The sequence below is a fragment of the Mustela nivalis genome (genome assembly GCF_964662115.1).
Source record: "Mustela nivalis genome assembly, chromosome: 15".
Lineage (NCBI taxonomy): Eukaryota > Metazoa > Chordata > Mammalia > Carnivora > Mustelidae > Mustela > Mustela nivalis.
This window is the reverse complement of record NC_139034.1, coordinates 14,665,221-14,689,823: the sequence shown is the minus strand read 5'-3', so window position 1 is coordinate 14,689,823 and position 24,603 is coordinate 14,665,221. Positions and strand designations below refer to the sequence as shown.

The 24,603-nt window shown below is 40.6% G+C and overlaps 1 protein-coding gene across 3 annotated transcripts in view; it reads right to left on the bottom strand.

The window, feature by feature from the left end:
* MTUS2 (microtubule associated scaffold protein 2) overlaps window positions 1-24,603 on the bottom strand; it is a 574,434-nt gene that overhangs the window by 136,064 nt on the left and 413,767 nt on the right. For 2 of the 3 annotated variants that reach the window (XM_082700954.1, XM_082700955.1), the window contains exons 7-8: window positions 19,766-19,871; window positions 3,200-3,411 (exon numbers count right to left, since the gene is read on the bottom strand). In XM_082700954.1, the coding sequence (XP_082557080.1) occupies window positions 3,200-3,411; window positions 19,766-19,871 (318 nt within the window). The remainder of the gene's footprint in view (window positions 1-3,199; window positions 3,412-19,765; window positions 19,872-24,603) is intronic. The other variant, XM_082700956.1, reaches the window with a different exon arrangement.

Here is a 24,603-nt window from a genome sequence, read left to right as displayed (position 1 = left end):
CCTTGCCGCAGGGGCGGAGCTGCCTGGAACCAGAGCAAGCCTGAGGCTGCTGTTAGCACCTCAATGTGGCAGCTTGGAATCCCTGGACACTGGGCTCAGGCTGTTCCCAGCTGACAATTTTCACAGCTGCTCTGCCAGGAGCTGTAAAGCATGGGGACGGAATGGAAGATTCTTATCTAGGCTTCTATCTCCTTTTTTCTAGGGACTTCACATACACTGAGACTTACTCTCAATACTTCCTTATTGGTATCAGCACATTCTGGAAAAACATACAGAGCAGCAGCTGAATAGCTAGACTTGAAAATTATTTCCATCCTAAAGTACACTCCAGGCCAAACTCTTTATGCACAAGTATAGCAAAAGAAGAAGAGCTTTGTAGGTCTAGTCTAGGTCTTATTCATCTCAACTGAGAGTAAAATATTTGAGGGCACAGTCTTGTCAGATTTCCTCATACTCAAAAAGAAGGTTTTGCTCAATAATTATTTGAAGTAACTTCACTCATTCATTTATGAAATTCTCACAATAACCTTGTGAAGCATTATTAACCATATTTGAAGTTAAGGAAACATAGACTCAAGGATGACCAGTCAGAGGGGACTTAGCTAATGGAGCCGGAGCAAGGGCAAGGATATTACTCCTTTTGGTGATGTGATGAGACTCAGAGAGGGGCAGTAACTTGCTCAAGGTCTCATCTGTAGACAGAGGCGAAGAGAGAGCTGACTCCTTGCTGGTCCCATGCCCTCTCTACCATGCCATGCTTTACAGACAGATCTGCTACGGTATAGAAATAATACAGGCGCAGACTTCCAAGACACATGGTTAAGCCTTCTAACCACAAAAGAAAAGAGATACTGCCTTTTCAAGCTGGCTATGGAGGTGTGCTTCTGTTTTCCTAGGTGCTCCCACCCCCACCTCCCACCTCCTGGTCTAATCTGGTACCACCGGGCAAACTCTCAAATCAACCATCTTAACCATGTAGGACACATGGCAGCCTCTGTGGAAACCACTTCTGTTCAATTACAGACTTTTTTTTTTAACACGCCCATTTTTAGTTCTGGGGTTTATCTGGGGAGAGACTTGAGATCAGAAAGACAGAAAAGCACATGACGCTGTGTGGGAGGTGAAATGCCATGGTCGTTTGGGAGGCCTGTCTGGGGTTGCTGGTTGTGATTTACTGAAAAGAACATGAAATTCATGTCTTCCATCCGTCTTGCTGAAATGTCACGCTGAGTGCAACTCGAGTAGTAGGGAGGTCTGAAGGCGATGCCTACAAATCATCTGCTAGACCTTTGTGGTCTCTGATTTAAGAGCCATGTGTATTCTGTGGAGAAATAAAACTCTTGGTCCATGGGCCAACAAGGAATATTCCGGGTCATAGAACTACTTAACTATGGGGAACCAACCCTTAATTTCTGCCCAGGAACTCTCTTCTCTGCCATAATGCCATAAATGGGGTCCAAAAGTTCCAACTTGGGAACACAGCACGTATTACCAATATGTTATAGCGATGTCTGTTGATATGTCTAGCCATGGAAACATCTCTCAAGGATTGGTTACATGATGAATACTGGGTGATGTATGGAAGAGTTGAATCATTATATTATACACCTGAAACTAATGTAACACTGTGTGTTAATTATAGTGGCATTAAAATTTTTTAAAAAAGGATTTGTTAAGACAAGTGTAGAAGTAACAGAAGAGCAGAGTAATGACATCAATGTTATCACTGACCCTTGATGGACAACCTCATTCTTTTCTCTTTATTAAAGATGTGACAGTCAGAGGAAAATACATATCAAGCTAAAGAACAGAAGATAGGCCTCTCTTTCTCTCATAAGAAAACTGCTCAATATGAACCATAGCAAGTCAGGCCCTTGGCCCCTCCAAAATGTGCCTGTAATTTTAATTCTTACAGGGTTGGGTGTAGAGTGACCTGAGCTTTTCAAGGCTGACACCCATGATATACCTGCCGGAAAGGAAGGTATGCAATTCAAAGTGGTCATTCATTGTGAACATCGTGGTTGGGAAAAAGGCTGAAACTATGGATAAGACTGAATTCTGTTCTTCTTGTCTTTCACTACACCAACAAATTGCTAACTGGGTCTTTCTGCTGAAAGTCTCAAGCGAAACAGAAAACAACCACCACAGCAAGGCAGGCTTCTGTACTGGGAGGGGTGGGTGGGGGTGCATAGGATGTCCTCCATACTTTAGTGTTCAGGTGGTAAACAACACCAGGGATGTAGGGCTATTTAACATTCTTCTGCTTTTCTTCTTTAAAGTAGCCAGACACTTAGCTAGCTCATTTTCTTATTTGGAGACAAGCATTTGCAAAGTATTTTTACTTCTTCCCATTTATAGTTACCAGAAGGTCCATATATGAAACTCAGAATGCCTTATGGGTTTTTAACATGCTGACTCATAATGTTTAAACCTCGAAGGTAAATGTTCATCTTCTCCCCCAAACATGCCTTGGCTATTTCTTGCTGGAACACAAATGCATTCCTTCAGACGCCAGGCTCCCCTTAACCTCTGTTCCACAACGACTAACGGGAAAGCTGAGCTACATCATGGCTAATAACAGACTCAGTGTGTGGATGGCTCCAGGAGCCTCTGGACAACTTCTCTGCTGAGAAGGAACCAGATCTCTGCATTTTCAGAGAAACCAAAAGAGCAGAGAGGGCGCCGTCCACCCCATGCTGCTCCGTGAACACCGTGAGCATGGCCCCAACTCCTCTGTCACGATGCCCCCAGACCTGGCACATCCCATCTCCTTCCAACAGCTATGGTGGAACAGCACAGTGGTCCTGCCTCCCTTTTATTTGAAATGTGAGGAAATTTTAGAATTTGGCCGTTTCGTCCCTAAAATGACAATCTCATGTTCTGTTTTCTTCCAAGATCTCACCTTCAAAACATTCATTTATATCTTCTTTGTTGTTGTTTTACAAAACTTTCCCTTTTGAAATCACGGTTACTCAGTCATTCTTCCCAGACCGATTTCTCTCACACATACATATAAACTTGACTTCCAGGACGTTAGATACTGCTGCTGGAGATTTGTATGACCTTCTGAAAATCAGATCGCTCTCTAACCCTAAACCCAAACTAAGACTCCCCCCCTTCACCCCCCCCCCCAACTACCACCATCACCACCCTCTTCTCCAGCAAAAAGCCCCTCGACATTCCCCGAACATGGTCTCACCTTTCTGGAGAAATACTGAGTGGACACGGCAAGCGCCTGGAAGCCACACACGGCTCTCCGCAGCTCCCCCTGCACGAAGCCCAGCTGCCGGGCCTGCTGCTGGCACCTCTCCTTTAGCCTCTGGACCAGCTGTCGCTCAGCTTCGCGGTTCTGCAGGTCCGGCTTGGGGGAAAACCCATTTCGGGGCGCGGTAGTCCTCTGTTTGGGGTATCCTGTAGAGAAAAAACAGAAACAAAACCACAAACAGTTGCTTTGTGAAAAAACATTCATCCCAAATGTGACAAAAGCTCTTGGGTACAGAAGTTTCATTCAGAGCACGTGGCTGAGAAGGTTGGTCATTTGGGTACTGACAAGAAAAAACAGAAATGGACTTCCAAAAGTTTCCTCCATTTATGTGGTTCTCAGCTCAGAGTTTCACACTTAGGAAAAGATTAACAGACAAAACGGTCAGCTTCCTTCCAGCTCGCTGCATTTCTTCTAGGTCTGCTTAGAGAGACGGAGGCAAGTTCTTGTTTTCTGTTCTTTGGACTTTTGAGGTTTTTTGCTTTTCTCCTTCAAGGGGATTACTCTATAAAAATGTCTATGGGAAATAAGTCAGTCAATCCAGCTTGAAGTCCGAATTAGAACCTAGCGACCTTTGAACTGGGCATCCAGGAGTAATGCCCACGCATCTCCCTTCCCTCGCTTGCTAGCATTGCTCTACAGACCCTCTCTTGGTTATGAGTCAAGCCATACCTCTCATAACCTCTGCCCTAGGGATTTCTACTTTAAATTCCTACAGCCTCAGTGTTCTCCAAGATATTCCCCCCACGTGTTCACTCACGCCACCCCAGGGCTAAAGGTCCAGTCCAAGCCCCTATAACCTCCACCTTCTACTGGGAAGCCCTGCTTCTTCTCATCTTTCCCTGCACCATAGTCAGAATGATCTTTATGAATAAGTACTATATGGTGACTAACAGCATAATAAAAAAATAAATTAATTAAAGAAAAAAAAAAAAAAACAAGGTTTAACCTTTTGTCAAAAGGAAAATAAATAAATAAAGCAATCCTTGACCTGTGTGTACCCCTCCCTGCTGTTGTGCTCCACTGAGGTAAAAACAAAGTGCTCCTTCCTTCCCACGGCCCACAAGTCCTCTGATGTCTGCCTCCTGCCAGGAAAACAGTAGGTGTGGGGAGGCCACAAAGGAAGGAACCAGAAACTCCACCTAGTGCTGGGGATAGGGTAAGGGATGTTTTAAGGAGAATGACTATTAATTAGGTGGAAGGTTGGGGGGGCAGGTAAAGCAAGGCCCCTAGGAAGAGCTCACTGATACGCAGTGCAAAGGTCAAATGGTCAAAGACTTGGGGGGTGAGCGAGAGTCTCTCTCAGAACCCCCGTGCTTCCGGTGTGAGGCTCAGACCCAGCCTGGCACCCACAGAAAGCCTCGGTGGGGGACGGAGGACCTCTATTCCCCAAGAACATTCCTTCCTTTCCTCAAGTAGAGAACATGATGTGGTCACTGAGCACACAGTCATAGACAAACTTTAATATTTCAAAAGTTCTTTTGTCTCTCCAGTCCCTCCAAAATATCAGGAGTAACGCAGAAAATAAATCAGACAATGGTCACTTGGGTACCCGATCTACTGAGAGACAAGGGTAGCAGGCTTAATCTATTGAACACCTAAGTGCCCTTATCTTTTAAGGGCAAAAAATGGTTAACTGATCTAAACACTTCTTCTGATTGTTAATTTAATGGCAACTGTGCTAATTTTAATTAAATCTTCCTCTTCTTAAGAAATCATCAGAGATTGTAAAAAGCAAGCTCACGTATGGCATATCTTCAATTATTATGGCTTAATGAAGTAGTAGAATGTGAAATTAATGCCTCTTTAAAATGATCTTTATGCCAGTGGAATACATAATAATCCAGAAAATTCACTTGCATGTTGCAGGCAAATGAATTTTAATATGTGCTCCATCCTGATATCCTCAATATTGATAACAAAAGAAAAATACTTATCAATGAAATGTGAGAGGTTTTACTGCTGCCTGCATTAAACTCAAAGACATAGCCTAAGACCCAAGGTAGATATTTTCATGATTACTGTTTTCCAGGTTACTGGTGGAGCTGATTTTATAAAACACTCCAGTGTTTTAATTAATGTGTTGGGGTACCAGGTGCCCTACACCATAATATGTATCTTATACATGTGTAATAGAAGGCATATCTTTTAGAAATCTAAAAGAGATAATGAAAGATACTTCTAGCTCAGTGAATTACAGCTAATTGCAATCTACAGCGTATAAAATCATCTCTGAATTTGTGCATATTGTAAGCACTCATTTTGTGTGGTTTTGGCTGTCAGATTTTTATCCTGTTATTATTATTATTACTATTCTTTTCATCATTATCATTAGTATTGGGTTAGCAACGATATTCAGTGATGAATGGACAACATACAGAAGGATTTGGTGAACCCTATTCTTGGTGTTCACTGATACCAGTATTATTGTGATATTGCTTTAATTCCCACATTCAAAAGTCCTGTGTTCTACTGAACGCCAGTACACTCAGTCCACATTCTACTCATGGGGCCACCAAATGAGCCAAGACAGATGTTCTCCTGAGAACATCAGCTTTTGGTATCAACATACCAAGTGTAAGATTTGCAGCTTTCTGACACCTTGTGAAACAAATCTTTGTTAGGGACTCCTGGCCAGCAACACATTGGCCGCCAACAGCACAGACTAAGACTCAGGCCCCGGCGCTAAGTCTTATTGGAAGGAAACCCAGAGACACAAGGTTGGTTGTGGAGTCATCTGTAGCTTTAACTGAAAAGGGTCCTGCCATTTTCTAGATGACGAGAAGTCTGTCTAGAACCAATAATCATTTCATTGCCAGTAGCGCATTCTGGGGCCTCGCCAGAACCATTATTCTTCCTTGTGCTGTCAATGTGTGTTAAGTACTTCTATAGTTAACTCCCTGAAGTATTGTTCTGTCACTTACTTTCCTGTCCACCCACATGTCATACTGTTCCCAGGACAGTACGTGAGGACAGCTGCATGGCCTCATCGACCATCTTGGAGACAGAGAACTTATGTTGAAAGAAAAATGACTGACACACAGCCAGCTTCACCTGTTTCACTAAAGATTAAGGAGAATTTTGTTTGTTTCTACTGTCTTCTCCTAAAAGCCAGCACATAATGGAGCTAAGATGCCAATTGGCTTTGGAAGTGAGGCTTAGTTAAGGGAACATGACAGAAAACTTGCAGAGGGCAGTGGCGCCATGGAGTTCATGGAGCACATGCTTGGCCCTGTGATGGGATGTGCGGATGGTGCCTTACTTTTGACCTCCTACAGCCATGCATGTGTCTCTGGAAGAGCCAATGAAATGCTTTAACTGAAGGATATGCTGTGCCACCTGAGCACACTTCAGGTGCTGGAAGGTTTTGTTATCATCTCCTTCGGTTCCTTGCAGTGTTTATATTACTTCCAGGGTGGCTGAAGTTTCGAAGTTTTGAAGGCACGCCCCTGACCTCTCACAGTCAGACAGAGCCTATTCCCAGGTGTTTGGTCTCTTTCCCAAGAATTGGTCTCCTACAATAGTCTTCTGATTTCCACTCAGTTGAACAAGGAAGCTGATTTAATGAATATAGACCTTCCAAATAAGGCTTATTGATGGTTTTGGAGTCTTTAAATGAAGTGAAAAAGATTAGAAATAACCCGTTTTTTACTGACTGGTTCTGGTAGTCTTCCTAACTCTTCATGAGGCTTATCCCCTTAGCAACTCTTTGACATGAACTATGTGAACAGAAACACCTAGACCAGTGTCTTGCCACGACCTACAAATGAGAGCTGATTTCATATGCACACTTCATGTCTGTGTTTTGTGGGGAAGCAAAATATTGGACTGCTTTTATTAAGCACCTACTCTGTGGATGACCTGTGTAGTAAGCTCCAGGGGGAGGGCACAGCAATGAGGCCCCATCCCTGACCTGAAGTCATCCATGGTCAGAGGGGACCCTGCTGAGTCTGGATTCCCTATTTCTAACTCCATGCCCTCGGCTTTTCCCACGTCAGCACACTGCTGTCATCTCTGACAGATCTCACAGGTTTGGGGCATACTCTAAATCCAGAACATCCTCCTGTTATCTCAATCTCCCCCCAATCCCAACTCCTCTTCAGAGATGCTACTGGCTGTATAACTCTGATTAGGGGCAGATAGAATCTGTGATGATCCCAGCAACAACTGGTAGCTCAGAGGAAAAAGCCAGTAACCTTAAATTCTCACAAAGGTGAATGCAAGCTGTTTGCGTGCAAAGGCAGAGCACTGGGGAGAACGCAGCCCTTGAAAATGGAAAGAGAATATTAAAAATTCATCCGCAGCCACCCGCTCACTATCTAGAGGATTCTAATGGATGGAAAAATGTGGTTTAATCTTAAAGCTGGAGGCTTAACTGACATGGTAAACAAACAGGCAGCACTGGAATCTGCCTATTTACAACATCTGAGAAGGCCCTTGACCTTAACCCTTGTAAATAAGAATGATAGGACGCAACTTGGATAGATAACTTCCTGGCTTAAGGAAAAAGCACTTCATGAGTTTCGCCAATGTCCTAGCAGAAAGGAAATCTGATTCTTGCAAACCGGCACCAGCGGACCTCTTAGGAAGCACAGGTGCCCAGTTCTTCATGGTCTTGGACAGGCTTTATTTTTCTTAAATGGATCTAAATTTATTCCGGAAAATTTTGCCAGGTAGGACACTATTTTTCCATCTAGTTCTGACATTTGTTTCCCTGAGGTTGGCGAGTGGTGGGGGAGGTGGGCAGCAAATGGCGCGAGGGTAGGAAAATTCCTTCCAGCCAGTCCTGAGCATGAGTGAGGGCAGGAATGACTAAAATGGGTATCAACCAGTAATGCTCTAGAAAGGAGACTTTCTCATTTCCCTTTCCACTGAAGGCGTAGATTCTTTGCTATACTGATGTATAAATGGACTTAAAAAAAACCCAGGAAGTTATAATCAGGGTTTCCAAAGCCAACTATGAAAACTTTGTCACTATCATCCACTCTCCAGGCAAAATAAAAATTGACATAAAAATATTCTCATTTTCAGGAAATTTCTTATTATTTATAAGAAGTACAAATATCATGGTAAATGTGAGTGTTTCTCCAAGGGTTAAAAATCATGCTTTAATAGTATTATAACATTGCTAAAATTTTATATTAAAATAGAGAACTGCTTTTTGCCAAGATGGAGTGAGAAGGATCAAACTTAGCCTCTGATCTGAAATTAACCCCCAAAAGCCCCCTCAGTCAAAATAGATAAGACCGTGGTTTTCAAGGTATCAACATTAGGCAATGAAGCACAGGGATCCCTGAGCTGGAAAGCAAAGGAGATGATCAGCCAATTTCCTGGAGTGACTTTCAAGACCGGGGAATGAGGCTGGGACCTTGTGGTTTCCCTAACTTGAGAAAATGTGGAGTGGAGGGCTCACGGAGCCGAAGGTACAGAGGTGACAAGGCAGTATGGCAGGGAGAACATCAACACTGAGAGAGCACTGTGGACATGTGCAGAAGCTCCCCTTGAGTTTTCGGACAAGGGCATGACTGAGAAGGAAGTATCCAAGGCCAGGGGAAAAAAATTTCACAAAGGACTACAGGGAATAATTCCTGTGACCTCATGGTGGTCCAGAATCTGTTTCTGTTTTCATCAGCCAGAGTGGAAAACCTCATAATTCATGAGCAATAGGTTGAACACCTAGAAGGGTCTTGACTTGGTAGTTGGTAAAATTAGCTCTGGATTGATCCCTCGTTAACCTGCCTAACAAAACTCCTTCCAAGTAACATAGTTTTATTTAAGAATAAAAGCTTAAGAATAGTTACAGGAATATAAAAAAATCTACTAGCCAACAAGGAAAATTTTAGAATGTCTGGCATCTCAAAGAATTCTCAGGCATGCAAATAAGCAGGGATATATAACCCATAATAAGGAGAGATGTGATCAATTGAAGCCCACAAGAAATGACACAGATGATTAACAGTTATTTGTAACTACATTCCATATGTTCGTGAAGCTAGCAGAACTGCTGAATATGTCAAGTACAGACAAACTAGATTTTTTTTAAAAGGCCTAAATAAAAATTCTAGAGATTGAAAGCTCAAATATCTAAGATGAAAAATACACAGAATGGGATTAAGAGTAGATGTAGACATGACATAAGGAAAGGTTTTAACATGAATGTTCAAAGCAGCATTACTCAGAGTAGCTCCAAACTGGACACCGCCCCAATGTCCATCCATTGATGAATGTAAACCAAATGTGATATACCTCCGTAATGGAATGTTATTCATCCCAAACCAGGAATAAAATACTGATTCGTGCTTTGACATGAATGAACCTCAAAAACATTATGCAACATCAAAGAAATCAACATAAAAGGCTCCATGCTACACAACTCAATGTTTATGTAATGTCTAGAATAAACAAATCCACTAAACAGAAAGTAGAATAGTGGCTGTCAGGGGCCCTGTGAGCTGAAAATGGTCCCAAGCTGACAGCCAGCAAGGAGGCAGACACCTCCGTCCTTCAACTGTCATGAAGTGGTTCTATCAATAACCCAAATGCATTTGAGAGTGGATTTTTTCCCTCGAGCCTCCAGTCAAGAACTTAGCCCAAATGACATCATGATTTCACCCTTGTGATACTCTCAACAGAAAACCCACCCACACCAGATCTGGGTATCTAATCTACAGAACTGTGACCAGTAGAAGAAACAAATAGGTGTTATTATTTCCAAAAAGAAGAAGGAAAGGAAAATTAGCAAGTATACCATAAGAAAAACTCTCCAAAATGAAACACACAGAGAAAAATGACTGAAAGAAATGAACAGTATTGGAGTGCCTGTCAGTTAAAGATCTGCCTTCAGCTCAAGTGGAGATCCCAGGGTCCTGGGATTGAGTTCCGTATCAGGCTCCCTGCTCAGCAGGAAGCTGGCTTCTCCCTCTCTCTCTCCCCCTTCCCCTGGCTCATGCTCTCTCTCTTTCTCTGGGTTTCTCTCTCTCTCAAATAAATAAATTAATAAAACCTTAAAAATAAATGAACACTGTTATCTTTGGACAGAAGCTGTGGTCAACTTCAAGTGGCCTAAAGTTTGTACAACTAGAGTCCCTGAAGAGGGCGTAGGCCTGAACATTTCTGAAGAAATGATGGGCAACAATTTTCAAATTTTGTGAAAACTGTATATTCCAGCTCTAAGAATCACAACAAACCTCAAACACAAAACCAAGAAAAAGAAGATACCAAGGGGTAATGTAATCACATTGCTCAAATCAGTGATTAAGAGAACAGCTTCAGAAGAGCCAGAGTAGAAAAAGACAATTATGAACAGAGAAACAGTGATAAGGATAGCAGTGTGTTTTCACTGGACACCATTCAAACCAGGAGACAGCAAAACATCTTTAAATAGTTCGGGACGGGGGGAGGCTAACCTGAATTCTGAACAAAGTGACAGTACTTATGAGAAATTAAGGTAAACAAAAACAGAAAGATTCCACCACCAGGAAAGATCCACCACCAAGAAAGACAAAGAAAATTCTTTAGGTAGAAGAAAAATGATACCAGATGGAAATCTGGATCTGCATAAAGGAACAAAAAGCACCAGAAATGAGAACTATGTGAGTAAATCCAAAATAACACTTTTCTTTTTCTTTTTTTGAACTTCCCCAGATGAAAACTTATTAAATAAAACAAATCTTACTTAAATTAGTAAGTAAAATAAATTAGTAATATAAATTTAATATGTATGTTAATCTGTTTCCTTTTGAGATACTTTTTTGTTATTGTTCTCTTTTCATATTTAAAATTTAAACTTTACTTAACTATATCCAATTTCATTTTTTGTTTTTTTTTCTGGATATTCTGATATTTTTTATTTGCTTTTAACTTGATCTAAGTGTTGCTTAACAAATTTTTAAAACTTTTCTTTTGCTGGAATATTTTTTTAAAATATTTCAGCTAGGGGACGCCTGGGTGGCTCAGTGGGTTAAAGCCTCTGCCTTCGGCTCAGGTCATGATCTCAGGGTCCTGGGATCGAGCCCCCGCATAGGGCTCTCTACTCAAGTGGGGAGCCTGCTTCCTCCTCTTCCTCTCTGCCTGCCTCTCTGCCTACTTGTGATCTCTGTCTGTCAAATAAATAAGTAAATAAATAAATAAATAAATAAATAATTTAAAAAATATTTCAGCTATTAATTTCTACAAGTAGTGTACCATGGTTAAATAATCTCTACTATTTCTGTTTACGATAAATATTAAGTCCTTTTTTAGCTTGATAACTAGCTATTTTTTCTTTTTTTTAAATAGCAATGGTTTATTAAAGTTACTAGTTAGACACATTTTTTTGTTCTTTTGAAATTTAGTTATGATTCTTTTACTTTTATTTTTATTTTATTTAAATTCAAGTTAGTTAACATATAGAGTATTATTAGTTTCAGAGGTAGAATTTCGTGATTCATTAGTTGCATATAACTCCAGTGCTCATGACTTCAAGTGCCCTCCTTGATGCCTGTCACCAATTATCCCACCCTACCACCCATGTCCAACCCCCCCAGCAACCCTCAGTTTCTTCCCCAGAGTTAAGAGTCTCTGGGGAGCCTGCATGGCTCCGTCAGTTAAGCTTCAGCTCAGGTCATGATCTCAGAGTCCTGGGATCAAGCCCCGAGTTGGGTTCCCCACTGAGTGGGGAGTCTGCTTGTCCCTCTCCCACTCCCTCTGCCCCTCCCCCCCGACTCATGCTTGTGTTCTCTCTCTCAAACAAATAAATAAGATTTTTTAAAAGCATCTCTTATGGTTTCCTCCAGCCCTGTTTTTATCTTATTTTATTTTTCCTTCCTTTCCCCTATATTCATCTGTTTTGTTTCTTAAATTCTGCATATGAGTGAAATTATATGGTATTTGTCTTTCTCTGACTTATTTCACTTAGCATTATACATGCTAGTTCCACCCGTGTCATTGTAAATAACAAGATTCCATTCTTTTTCTGGCTGAGTAGTATTCCATTGTATATATATACCACATCTTCTTTATCCATTCATCTGTCAATGGACATCTGGGCTATTTCCATATTTTAGCTATTGGGGTAATGGTTGCTATAAACATTGAGGAGCATGTGTCTCCTTGAATCACTATTTTTGTATCCTTTGGATAAATACCCAGGAGAGCAATTGCTGGGGCATAGGGTAGCTCTACTTTTAATTTTTTGAGGAAACCCCATACTGTTTTCCAGTGTGGCTACACCAGTTTGCATTCCCACCAACAGCGTAAGAGGGTTCCCCTTTCTCCACATCCTCACCAATATCTGTTGTTTTCTGAGTTGTTAATTTTAGCCATTCTGACCTGTGTGAGGTGGTATCTCATTGTGGTTTTGATTTGTATTTTCCTGCTGATGAGTGATGTTGAGCATTTTTTTGTGTGTCTCAGCCATTTGTATATCTTCTTTGGAAAAATGTTCATATCTTCTACCACTTTCTTGACTGAATTTTTTTGTTTTTTGGATGTTGAGTTTGACGAGTTCTTTATAGATTTTGGATATTAGCTTTTTGTCTGATATATCATTTGCAAATATCTTCTCCCATTTGGTAAGTTGCCTTTTAGTTTTGTTGATTATTTCCTTTGCTGTGCAGAAGGTTTTTATCTTGACGAAGTCCCAAAAATTCATTTCTGCTTTCATTTCCTTTGCCTCCAGTGATGTGTCTTGTAAGAAGTTGCTGTGGCTTAGATCAAAGAGGTTGCTGTCTGTGTTCTCCTATAGGATTTTGATGGAATCCTGTCTCACATTTCGCTCTTTCATCCATTTTGAATTTATTTTTGTGTATGGTGTAAGAATGTGGTCCAGTTTTATTCTTCTGCATGCTGCTGTCCAGTTTTCCCAACATCATCTGTTGAAGGGACTCTTTTTTCCCCTGGGGTGTTTCCTACTTTGTTGAAGATTAGTTGACCATTGAGTTGAAGGTCCATTTCTGGGCTCTCTACTCTGTTCCACTGATCTATGAGTCTGTTTTTATGTCAGTACCATACTGACTTGATGATGACAGCTTTGTAATAAAGCTTGAAGTCAGGGATCGTGATGCCTCCAGGTTGGTTTTCTTTTTCAACACTACTTTGACTATTTGGGATCTTTTCTGTTTCTGTACAAATTTTAGAGTTGTTTGTTCCAGCTCTGTGAAAAAATGCTGGTGTTATTTTGATAAGGATTGCAGTGAATGTGTAGACTTCTTCAGGTAGTATAGACATTTTAACAATATTTTTTTAAGATTTTTTTTATTTATTTGACAGATAGAGATCACAAGTAGGCAGACAGGGAGGCAGAGAGAGGAGGAGGAGGAAGCAGGCTTCCTACTGAGTGGGGCTCTATCCCAGGACCCTGGGATCATGACCTGAGCTGAAGGTAGAGGCTTTAACCCACTGAGCTATCCAGGTGCCCCAACAATATTTTTTCTTTCAATCCATGAGCATGGGATGTTTTTCCATTTTGTTGTGTCTTCCTCAATTCTTTCATAAGTGTTCTATAATTTTCAGAGTATAGATCTTTCACCTCTTTGGTTAGGTTTATTCCTAGGTATCTTATGGTTTTTGGTATAATTGTAAATGGAATTGATTACTTAATTTCTCTTTCTGTTGATTCATTATTGGTGTAAAGAAATGCAACAGACTTTTGTGCATTGGTTTTATATCCTGCGACTTTGCTGGATTATTATATCAGTTCCAGCAATTTTTTTAGAGGAGCCTTTTGGGTTTTCTACATAGAGTATCATGTCATCTGTGAAGACTGAAAGTGTGAGTTTTTCTTTGCCAATTTGGATGTCTTTTATTTCTTCTTGTTGCCTGATGGCTGAGACTAAGACTTCCAGTATTATGCTGAACAGCAGTGGTAAGAATGGACATCATATGGTTTCACTTACCTGTGGAGCATAAGGAATAGCATGGAGGACATTAGGAGAAGGAAAGGAAAAGTGAATTGAAAGAAATCAGAGGGGGTGCTGAACCATAAGAGACTGTGGACTCTGAGAAACAAACTGAGGAAGGGAGGGGGCTGGGGGGATGGGTGAGCCTGATGGTGGGTATTAAGGAGGGCACTTATTGCATGGAGCACTGGGTGTGGCGTAGAAACAATGAGTCTTGGAACACTGAAAAAAATAAAATTAAATTAAGATGTTAAAAAAAAAAGATAAAAAGATAACTTAAAAAAAAAAAAAAAAAGGAATGGACATCCCTGTCATGTTCTTGACCTTAGAGGAAAAGCACTCAGTTTTTCTACACTGAGGATGATATTAGCTGAGGGTCTTTTGTATATGATCTTTATTATGTTGAGGTATGTTCCCTCCACTTCAGCTTTGTTGAGGGTTTTTATTGTGTTAAGGATGCCGTATTTTCTCAAATGCTTTCTCTGCATCTATTGAGAGATCACCTGGTTCTTATCCTTTCTTCTATTAATATAGTGTATCATGTTGATTGATTTGTGGATGTTGAACCATACCTGCAGCCCAGGAGTAAATCCCACTTGGTCATGGTGAATAATCTTTTTAATGTACTGTTGGATCCAATTAGCTAGTATCTTACTGAGAATTTTGCATCCATGTTCATCAAGGATATTGGTGAAAGACATTTTTCTTATTTAAATCTCCTTGAAAGAAAACAGCATTGATAACCAACCATGTAGTATAGGTTTATGGTGCATGTGGAAGGAAAGGGTTTGAGAGCAGCACAGATGCCAGAAGGAGAGAGATGGAAGCACACAGTTGGAAGATTCTTAGAGCTGGCCCTTGAACAACATGGGGATTAGGGGTAATGCTCCCACATGCAGTTGAAAATCCATATATAACTTCTGGTGATTCCCCCCCAACGGAACTACTAGTAGCCTACTGTTGACTAGAAGCCTAACCGATGACATTGATTAACACGTTGATTGACTAACACCTATTTTGTAAGTTATACGTCGTAGATACTGTAATCTTACAATTAAGCAAGCTAGAGGGGAAAAAATGAAATTAAGAAAATCATAAGAAGGAGAAAATACATTTACAGTACTGTACTGTATTTACTGAAGAAAAGAAAATCGGCATATAAGTGGACCCATTCAGTTCAAGCCTATGTTGTTCAAGAGTCAACTGTACTATATGTGAAGTGATACAATATCACTTCAAGCCGGAATGTGAAAAGTTAAAGATAGAAACTATGAAGCCTAAAGCAACCATTAAAATAACTCAATAAGATACAGAGAGCTAATACATCAATAAAGGGAACAAATGGAATAATAAATATTCAGTTAATATAAAAGAAGGCAGTAAAATAAGGGGAAAAAAAAGAAAAAAGAACATGTGAATTGGATAGAAAATAATAGGAAGGTGGTAGACTTCATCCCAATCAAATCAATAACATGATATGTACACCAAAGGCAGAGCTTTCAGATGGGAGAAAAAATAAAGGATTCATTTACATGCTGTAAGAAACCACCCTAAATATAAAGAAAAAACAAATGAAAAGGAGAAGTATGGAAGGAGGTATGCCAAGCTGAACTAATGGAAAACTGGAGTGCACAACTAATACAGAATAAAGTAGATTTTAGGGGAAAAAATACTACCAGGAATAAAGAGCTTCATTTCCTAATGATAAAGGGGGCAATTCATCAAAATGATAAGCAATCCTCAATGTGTATGTACCTCATAGCAGAGCTTCAGAACACAGGAGGCAGATAATGATAGAACCGAAACGAGAAACAGACAAGCCCACGATTACACTCTAAGATTTCAACAGCTTTTTTCAGTTATGAATAGAACCTGTAGACAGAAAATCAGTAAGGATATAGAATACTTGAACTATGCCATCAGCCAACTTGACCTATGGCATCTGTAGAACACTTCACACAGATACAGCAGAATAGACATTTTTCTTAAGTCTGTATGAATCATTTACCAAGACAGACTTTGTTGTGACTCATAAAACATGTCTCAATAAATTTAAAAGGATTCAAGTCCTCCAAAGTATGTCCTCTAACCACAGTGGAATTAAATTAGAAATAAAATCACAAAGGTCTCCGCCAAGTCCCAGATATCTGCAAACACAACTCAAAATAATCATGAGCAAAGAAGAAATCATAAAAGAAAATTTGAAAACAGTTTGAATCCAATGAAGATGGAACCCAATATATCAAAGTTTGTGGACTATAGCTAAAGCAGTGAATAAAGGGAAATTTTTTTGTACTAAACGTACACATTAGAAAAGAAGAAAGATTTTGAACTAATGATATCAGCTAGCTAAACCCAGCTGAAGCCCAGTAAAAGAAATCAGGAGCCCGATGTGGAGCTCGATCCCAGGATCACGAGATGGTAACCTGAGCTGAAGGCAGATGCTTAACTGACTGAGCCACCTAGGTGTCTCAACTTTAAATCTTTCAGAAAGAAATGTCGAAGAAAATCTTTGTGATCTAGGGTGACACAAAGATTTTTTAGATAACCTCAAAAACATGGTCTATAAAAGAAAAAAAAATATCAGTTGGACTTCAGGAAACTTAAGAATGTGTACTCTTCAAAAGCACTGCTGGGAGAAGGCAAAACAAGTGTGGGGCAAGATTACAAATCATGTAGCTGAAAAAAATTGTATCCAAAACACATAAAAACTCAAAATTCAACACAATGGGAAAGCAGCCCAAGTAAAAATGCAAAATACTTGACTAGATGTATATTTTTTAAGAGAGCAGGAGTGGAGGGGCTGGAGGAAGAGGGAGAGAGAGAATCCTAAGCAGGATCCTTGCCCAGCACAGTCTGAAGCAGGGCTCGATCTCACAACCCGGAGATCATGACCTGAGCTGATATCACTTAAGCAGACACTTAACTGACTGAGCCACCCAGATGCCCCTTGAATAGATATTTTATCCAAGAACATATACAGATGTCAAATAAACTAAAAAGATGTTCAACATCATAACACCATTAGTTATTAGGAAAATGCTGGTTAAAACCACAGGCAATATCACTTCATACCTATTACAATGCCTTTAATTAATTTGACCATACCAAATACTGGCAAAAATGTGGAGGAACTAGATCTCTCACACACTACTGTTGGGGATATAAAACGGTACAACCACCTTGGAAAACCTTTCAACATTTTTAAAAGTTTAAACAAATAACTGCCATATGACTTGGGCATTCCTCTCCTAGATGTTTACCAAGAGAAGCGAAAACAGATGTCCCTATCAAGACTTGTACAAACAAGCAGAGCAGCTGTATTTACAATACCCAAATCCTTGGGGTAGAAACCCAAAGGTGCCCTAATGGGTCAATGGATAAATTGTGGTATCTGCACACTGAAATTTTATTCACCAATAAAAAGGAATGGCCTACTGCAAGTAATCATGCTGAATAAAAGAAGCCAGAGAAAAGCAGAGCACATACTACATGATTCCACTTATAGGAAATTTTAGAAAATGTAAACTAATGTATAGAGATAGAATGCACCTCCCTTTGTGGGGTGCAGAGGGATAGGAGGGCAGGATTACATAAGGACGCAAGGATACGTTCTGGGATGACAGATATGTTTGCTATCTGGATTGTGGTGATGGTCTATGTACATTCGTGTCAAAATGTATCAAATGGTATGCTTTACAAATGTGTGGTGTATTAATTATACCACATGAAAGATTCTTTGAAACTGTAACACTGCACACTTCCCCTTGTTCAATATTTACTTGGTATAAATATATTTCATGTTTAACCTTTCAATAGTCTTCTATTTGAGGTGTATACTTTGTAGGCAGTCTAAAGCTGGATTTCACAGCGTATACTGTGCATTTAATAAATACTTTTTGACTGTTCAAAAAGGGAATCCAGGCTGGTAATCGAAATTTTTGATTTAGCCTAGAGAATTCAGTTCATAGACCTTCATTATGACCTCTCTAAATTCATTTCTAAGGTCTTACTCTATTCTTCCAACTTCTCCCCTCTCCCTTCCTTCCTTTTATCCTTCTTTTTTCTTTCTCCCCTTTTCGCCTTCACTCTCATTGACTGAAATATTTTTTTCCCCCTCATTCTAACCTTTCCCTCTCTACAGGTTCAGAGCTATATGCTCTCTTTTATTGATTATCCTAGAAATTTTAGCACATATAGTTTGACTGAACAAAGTTAAAAATTACCCAATACCTTTACTCTCGTCCCCTGGAATTGAAGGACCTTACTCGGTGGCTTAGTTCCTTGAGTGTATAATGATGTTTACATTTTATTCTGCTGTGTGCACACAAGAGCTATAGCGTGTTAAATTGAATTTTCAGACCACAGTGGCAGCATGGATTTCGGCTCTTAAGTTGAGGCAGGGCAGATTGAGGGTGAGGAATCCCTAATGGAGAACTTGTCTCTCTTCCCTACCTTCTCTCAGAGAGCCAAAGATATAAGAGACTAGGCTCGTCCTATGGGCGAATTTTCTTTTTCTTCCTAATTCATCCAGTGAGGGTGTGACCCTTTGGAAATTTCAGATGTATACACGGTCCTCCTCCCCGCCAACCTCTCACCCTATTTAGGCACATAGTTTTGTCTTCTGACCCTCTACCGTGGGGCTTGGCTTCTTTCCTGTACATTTTCAATTAACCGGAAATATTAGCTAGTTCTCTATTCTCCAGGCTTTCTGGTTAATAGAGTAGTGACTAAGAATGCAGCTGTGGGATTCAGAGTGGCTGGAATCTAATTGAGTCTCTACTATTTATTTCCTGTGGCTTTGGGCAAATTAATGAAAATCTCTGCACCTCCATTTCCTCGCATGTAAAAGGAGAGGCAATAATCATGCCTGTCCCAGGCCTTGCAGGCATGGAATAAATTAATACATTTAAAGAGCTTAGACCAGTACCCAGTGTCCTGGGCTACAGTAAGAACTCAAACAGTAGCTGCTATTATTGCTACAATTTTTGTGCCTACAGAAAACATAGACCAGTACCCAGTGTCCTGGGCTACAGTAAGAACTCAAACAGTAGCTGCTATTATTGCTACAATTTTTGTGCCTACAGAAAACATTCTGACGTTAGACTGCATTCTGTTCTGCAAAGGGGTAATGCCTCACGATATGAATTTTCATGATATGAATGATTTTCAACTCTCAAATGATGTTACCTAGTTTATTCATCTCTAAAGGTAAATAAATGCTTTCGGTTGATGAAATTGCAAGTATTTGATATCTGTTGTTTCTCAATTTTTATTCTTTTTAGAAAATATGATTATCTCTGGAGGTTAGATTTTCAGTCTGTTTTTCGATTATAAACTATTTCTACATGCTGTCGGAATAGCAGATACTCCTACACGAGAAGATTCTACCACTTAAAAGTAGCACGGTAACATTTCTTTTTTTTTCCAACGTGAACCAGATGATGATGCCAACAGTTGGTTCATTTCATCTCGAGTCAGAACACACCAGTGTAGTTACGTCAAGCTCTGGAACGTATCACACACATCACATGGGCTGGCACTGCTCTATTAATGACACGTGAACCAAAGAAATTACAAGTCCAAGCCTTCTCCCCAAATGGCACCGATCATATTGCTTAAATACCTGGTGAATGAAGCTTGGTGGCTGAAGTCACAGCTCTCTTAGGAGATGAAACAGCAGGTTTGTTAACATCTTGATCTTTCTGTCCTTCTTTCTTTGATCCTAGACCGAGTTAAAAGAGAGAAAAAGAAGGAAAAGAGCTAGTCATAATTGAAACAGTAACACAAGTTGTTTGTGGCAAGGGAGGCTTCACAAAAGGCAAAGGGAACAAAGTAATATTTGGCTGATTTGTTGCTATGGTCACCACCCCCTGTGCTCCTGGGAGGACATACGTAATTACAGCAAAGGGAATTTCCTTGCAGTGGTCAGGCGAATCAGCACACTGCTGCCGCTTCTGACTTGATGAAAAACACCCCGTCTCTGGGGGTCACTGCACCCCAATGACTCTGACAAACTATCTGGGAATTAAACTTTTAGCGTCCTCAGCCACCAACTCAGTCTGCCCGCCTCTTCCTGCCCCAACACATTTTTCAGAGGACACAGATGGAAGCTGGAGCCGAACTCAGCTGCTAATGACTTCGGCATCCCTGAGACCTGAGCCACGGGGGACGTGGTCTGCTTCTAATTAATTTCCATGCAGCTGGGCCACAGAGGTGACCTGGAGAGCCTCTGAGCTTTCTCAGCTGCAGCTGAGCCTTCGTGGGACCTGCTGGCAGAACTGGCCCCGGCAGAATGGGTAACCTGAGCACAAGCGATATAAGGACAGCGTGTTCTTCTGTCCGGGAGCACAGCGCCGTTTCCTTGTGTATGCCGGCCACAGACCCTCACCTTCACATCATCTTCGTCAGAAAGGCCAAGGACCATGGATGGAGGAGTAGAGAAATAACCCAGACCTGGACGTACCCAGACCTGCCTCCACAATTTATTATGTCATTTTAACAGTAAAGCTTGGGGATGGTTCCTGAGATACAGAACACATCCCAGTTCCCACTTCCTAAAGCCTGTTACCTCACTCCTCTTCCACAGCTGTTGGTGGCGATTTGATGGTTATTCTTCTAGACCTCTTTTTAGGTACTTACAAATATTATCTACACAAATACAAGTGTTGGCTAGCTGAATGAATCATATATGGCAATTTCTTTTTACCCATTCAGACTTTTAAAGATCTTTTTCCTATCAGTGTATTTATAGATCTCTTGAAAGTGCCACATATAAGTAGACCAAAAAATGCATTGTGATTTATTTCCCCACCATCCTACTGATGAACATTTCGATTGTTTGCAAGTTTTAGTTATTTAGATAACGACATGTGCTGTAATACACATTCTTCTACTTGTTTCTTTGTATACAGGGACCAGTATCTTTACAGGAAAAATACATACAAGTGTTTCTGCTGGATTAAGAGTCTGCTCATTTGTTGTATTGCTAGACACAGTCCGGCTGTCTTCCACAAGGAACTAGAAATTTATGCCCCAGCCAGGAGCGCATGAAGCTAACTCTTTCTGCATGCCTCAGACCCTACTGACATCAAAACCTCAATCATTTTCTCTTTTGCCGAATACTTAGAGTCTTTTCATATTGGTCATGTGCATTTCTTTGTTTGAAAATAGCCTAATTAAATCCTCTGCCTATTTTTCTTACTGATGTATTAGGAACCCTTCGTGTATTCTGGATATTAATCCTTTCTTTGTCTGCTATATAAATTATATTTTCTAGCCTTTCACTATTTGAAATTTATCTATAGTATATTTCATTGGACTGTGATTTTAAATTTTAATATGTTCAAATATATAAATTTTCCCCTTTCTATAAAAGCACCATTATAGCTGATTTATCTGTATGTGTGTATATGGATATATGATGGTGGGGAGAGATTATTCCAGGAGTTTGGAGAGAGGGGCAGGTATGTGGATCCAACCTCCCCATCTTTCATTCTTTTCTGGCCTGACTGGGCTCCCATTTCCCCCCACACCATCAGACCTGCCTCACTACCCCTTCATCCTTGCTCACCGGCTTTCTACTCATCCACGCACACGCCTATCACCATCTCTGCTTTACTGCTTTTCAACAGACTCTTTTTGTCCCGTTGATTGAACCCTTCTAAAGCCTGACTTCTCTCTTGTACTTCTCCCCCTCTGCTTTTTCCCTTCCTACTCTCAATATACTTCACAGCATTTAGTTAACATACCCCCAGTCTTTCACATCACAGTAAGTGGCACCATCATTCACTCACTGTGCTCAGGCCCCAACACTAGGAGTCATCTTTGTTTGTGTCTTTTCTCCCTACCCCTCTTCAGCCCATTAGCAAAGCTCATTGTTTCTCCTCTGAGTACATCCCAGGGCTGCCCTCTTCCCTCCTCTCCCTGCCTCTGCAGAGCCCAATGCTACCACTTCCTTGTCCTCCCCCAACAAGAGCCTCCTACCTGATTTACTGTTCCTACTCCTGTCCTCTGCAGCTTATTCTCCCACAGCAGCAGAATAATTATTTCAAATCTAAGTTAGCACAAGTGATTCCCAATCTTGAAAACCTCCGATCACCTCCCAGGATACTCAGAATGAACTGTAAACTCCTTGTCACATCTATGAGGCCCTGGAGACTGCCTCTAGCCAACAGAAATAGAAAATGAGCAGCTTATATCATGTTAAATTTCCTAGTAACAACATTTAAAAAGTAAAAAGCGTAATGAAATTAACTGTAATAATTTCACCCAACATATTCAGTATCACTCTAACATCTGACACTGACCGCATTTTGAGTTCTCAACAATGGCCCATGAACCACCAGCCACCATACCGAGTAGCTCAGCCCCAGATGATGTGGTCTCCTGCCTATGCCACGGACACTGTGGTAGCTAACTTTATGTGTCCGCAGGACTGGGCCATAGGGGGACCAGATGTTTAGTCAAATGTTACTCTGGGTTCTAGATTAGATTAAATTTAAATGGTAGACTGAAAAAGCAGACTGCCCTATCCAATGGGAGTGGGCATCCTATGACCCGCTGAAGGCCTGAGCAGAACAAAAGGCTGGCTAAGAAGGAACGCTGCATGCCTGACTGCTTGAGCTGGGACATCAGTCTTCTGCCCTCGGACTGGAACTTACACCACCAGCTGTCTCTGGGTGTCTGGCTTGCCCACTGCAGACCTGGGGACTTCTCAACCTCCATAAATATGTGAGCCAATGCCTCATAAGAAATCTCTTTTTATATATAAAGTATTTACTTGTAATAACAGATTTTTTATTACACAATACATAAATTATATATATATTATAGTATACATATTTTCTATATAGTCTGTCTCTCTTTAAAATGTATCCCATGCACATGTATGCATATCCTACAGGTTCTGTTTCTCTGGAGAGCTCTAACACACACTTGGCATCATTTTGCCCCTGCTCACTCCCTCCGGCTATACTATAGTGCAGGCTGTGCTGAAGCCACGCCTCCTCCCATTCTCCATTCAGCTCCGTTTCCGTTTAACTGGAGTTCCCTCTGCAGAGAATATGCTCCCCTGAGACCTTGAGCACAGTCCATGCATCCATTCATTCAGGTCTCTGCACAAATGATAATCCTCAGAGAGGCCATGCCTGATACTACAGGTTAAACAGCCTTCCTGCCACCTGCCACTCTTCCCTATACTTGCTTCATTATTCTTCATGACATGTATTGTACCCGTAACACATGATACCTCCTCTGTTTGTTCATGGTCTGCCTTCCCCACTGGAACGTGAGTGTCAACCCTAGGACCACACTCATCCTGGCCCAGTGTGGTCATTCAGTCAATTCTGCCTCCTGTCCCCTCCTTCCCACTGGGCTTCTTTCAAGATGTCCTGTCCAGGCACATGAGGGCTTACAGAAGGCGGGAACCTGGGTCCTGAAAGCCATCACCTCACTCCACTGAAGCCAGACCCACCCTTCAGAGGACCCCATCTATGACTCACTTTACTCTTCGCATCCCGCCTTCTGCTCAGATTTTAGGCATCAACAAATATGGAAAACTAATGAGACTCAAGGGAGTTGAAATGTTAAAAGCCAAAAGTATGCATTAAACACATTATTTCAAAAGAAAATTAAACATGAATATTTATTCAGTGTTTCAGTATTTTTTTTTCATCCTTCATGGAGTGCAATTTGGCTGCTTCTTTCAAAAATTTAAATACTGATATACTTGACCTAGCAATTCTGCTCCTAGAGATCTCTCTTTGGAACCTCTGAGTGTCACCTTCCATGGCTGTTGAGGTTTTGCTGCTGTGCTTAAGGGAAAAGGTTATGTGCAATGAGACTTCATACGTTATTCACAATAATAAAGGAGAGTAAATCATCAAAATGCACACTGGGAAATGGTTAAATAAATGGTGATATATCCATACCATGTACTTTTATGCAGCCACTAAAAAGAATGAAGTAGTTCTATATTGTACCAGCATAGAAGATGTCCGTGATGAAAAAAAGAGCTAGCTATGGTCCCATTTTTATAACACAAAATATTATCTGTATTATATTTTATATAAGAAGATTTGAAACAAAGGCACCAAATTGTTAATAATGGTTACCTCTGAGCAGCAGGATTGAGGAGATATTACTTTTTATTTTACCGTTTTTTATGATGACCACATGTTACTTTTATAATGAGAAATAAACAATAAGAGCAGTGAAACCAAAACCAAAATGAAAACAATCTGTCTGATCCATGAAAGGATGAGGAGAAAAAATGAACTTATGCAACTAATTCTGTAAGAACAACTTTGATGGAAGGTTTCACGGTCCCTCCCCCAGGAACACAGTGCTGCCTAGAAAATTGCTGCATGGTTCTGGGAATTCTTGATGGCACAGAAAATCACAGCAATTAGTCAATGCTTTCCGTACTTTTTCCAGTTTTCTTGCAATCCAGACTCAGCCTTA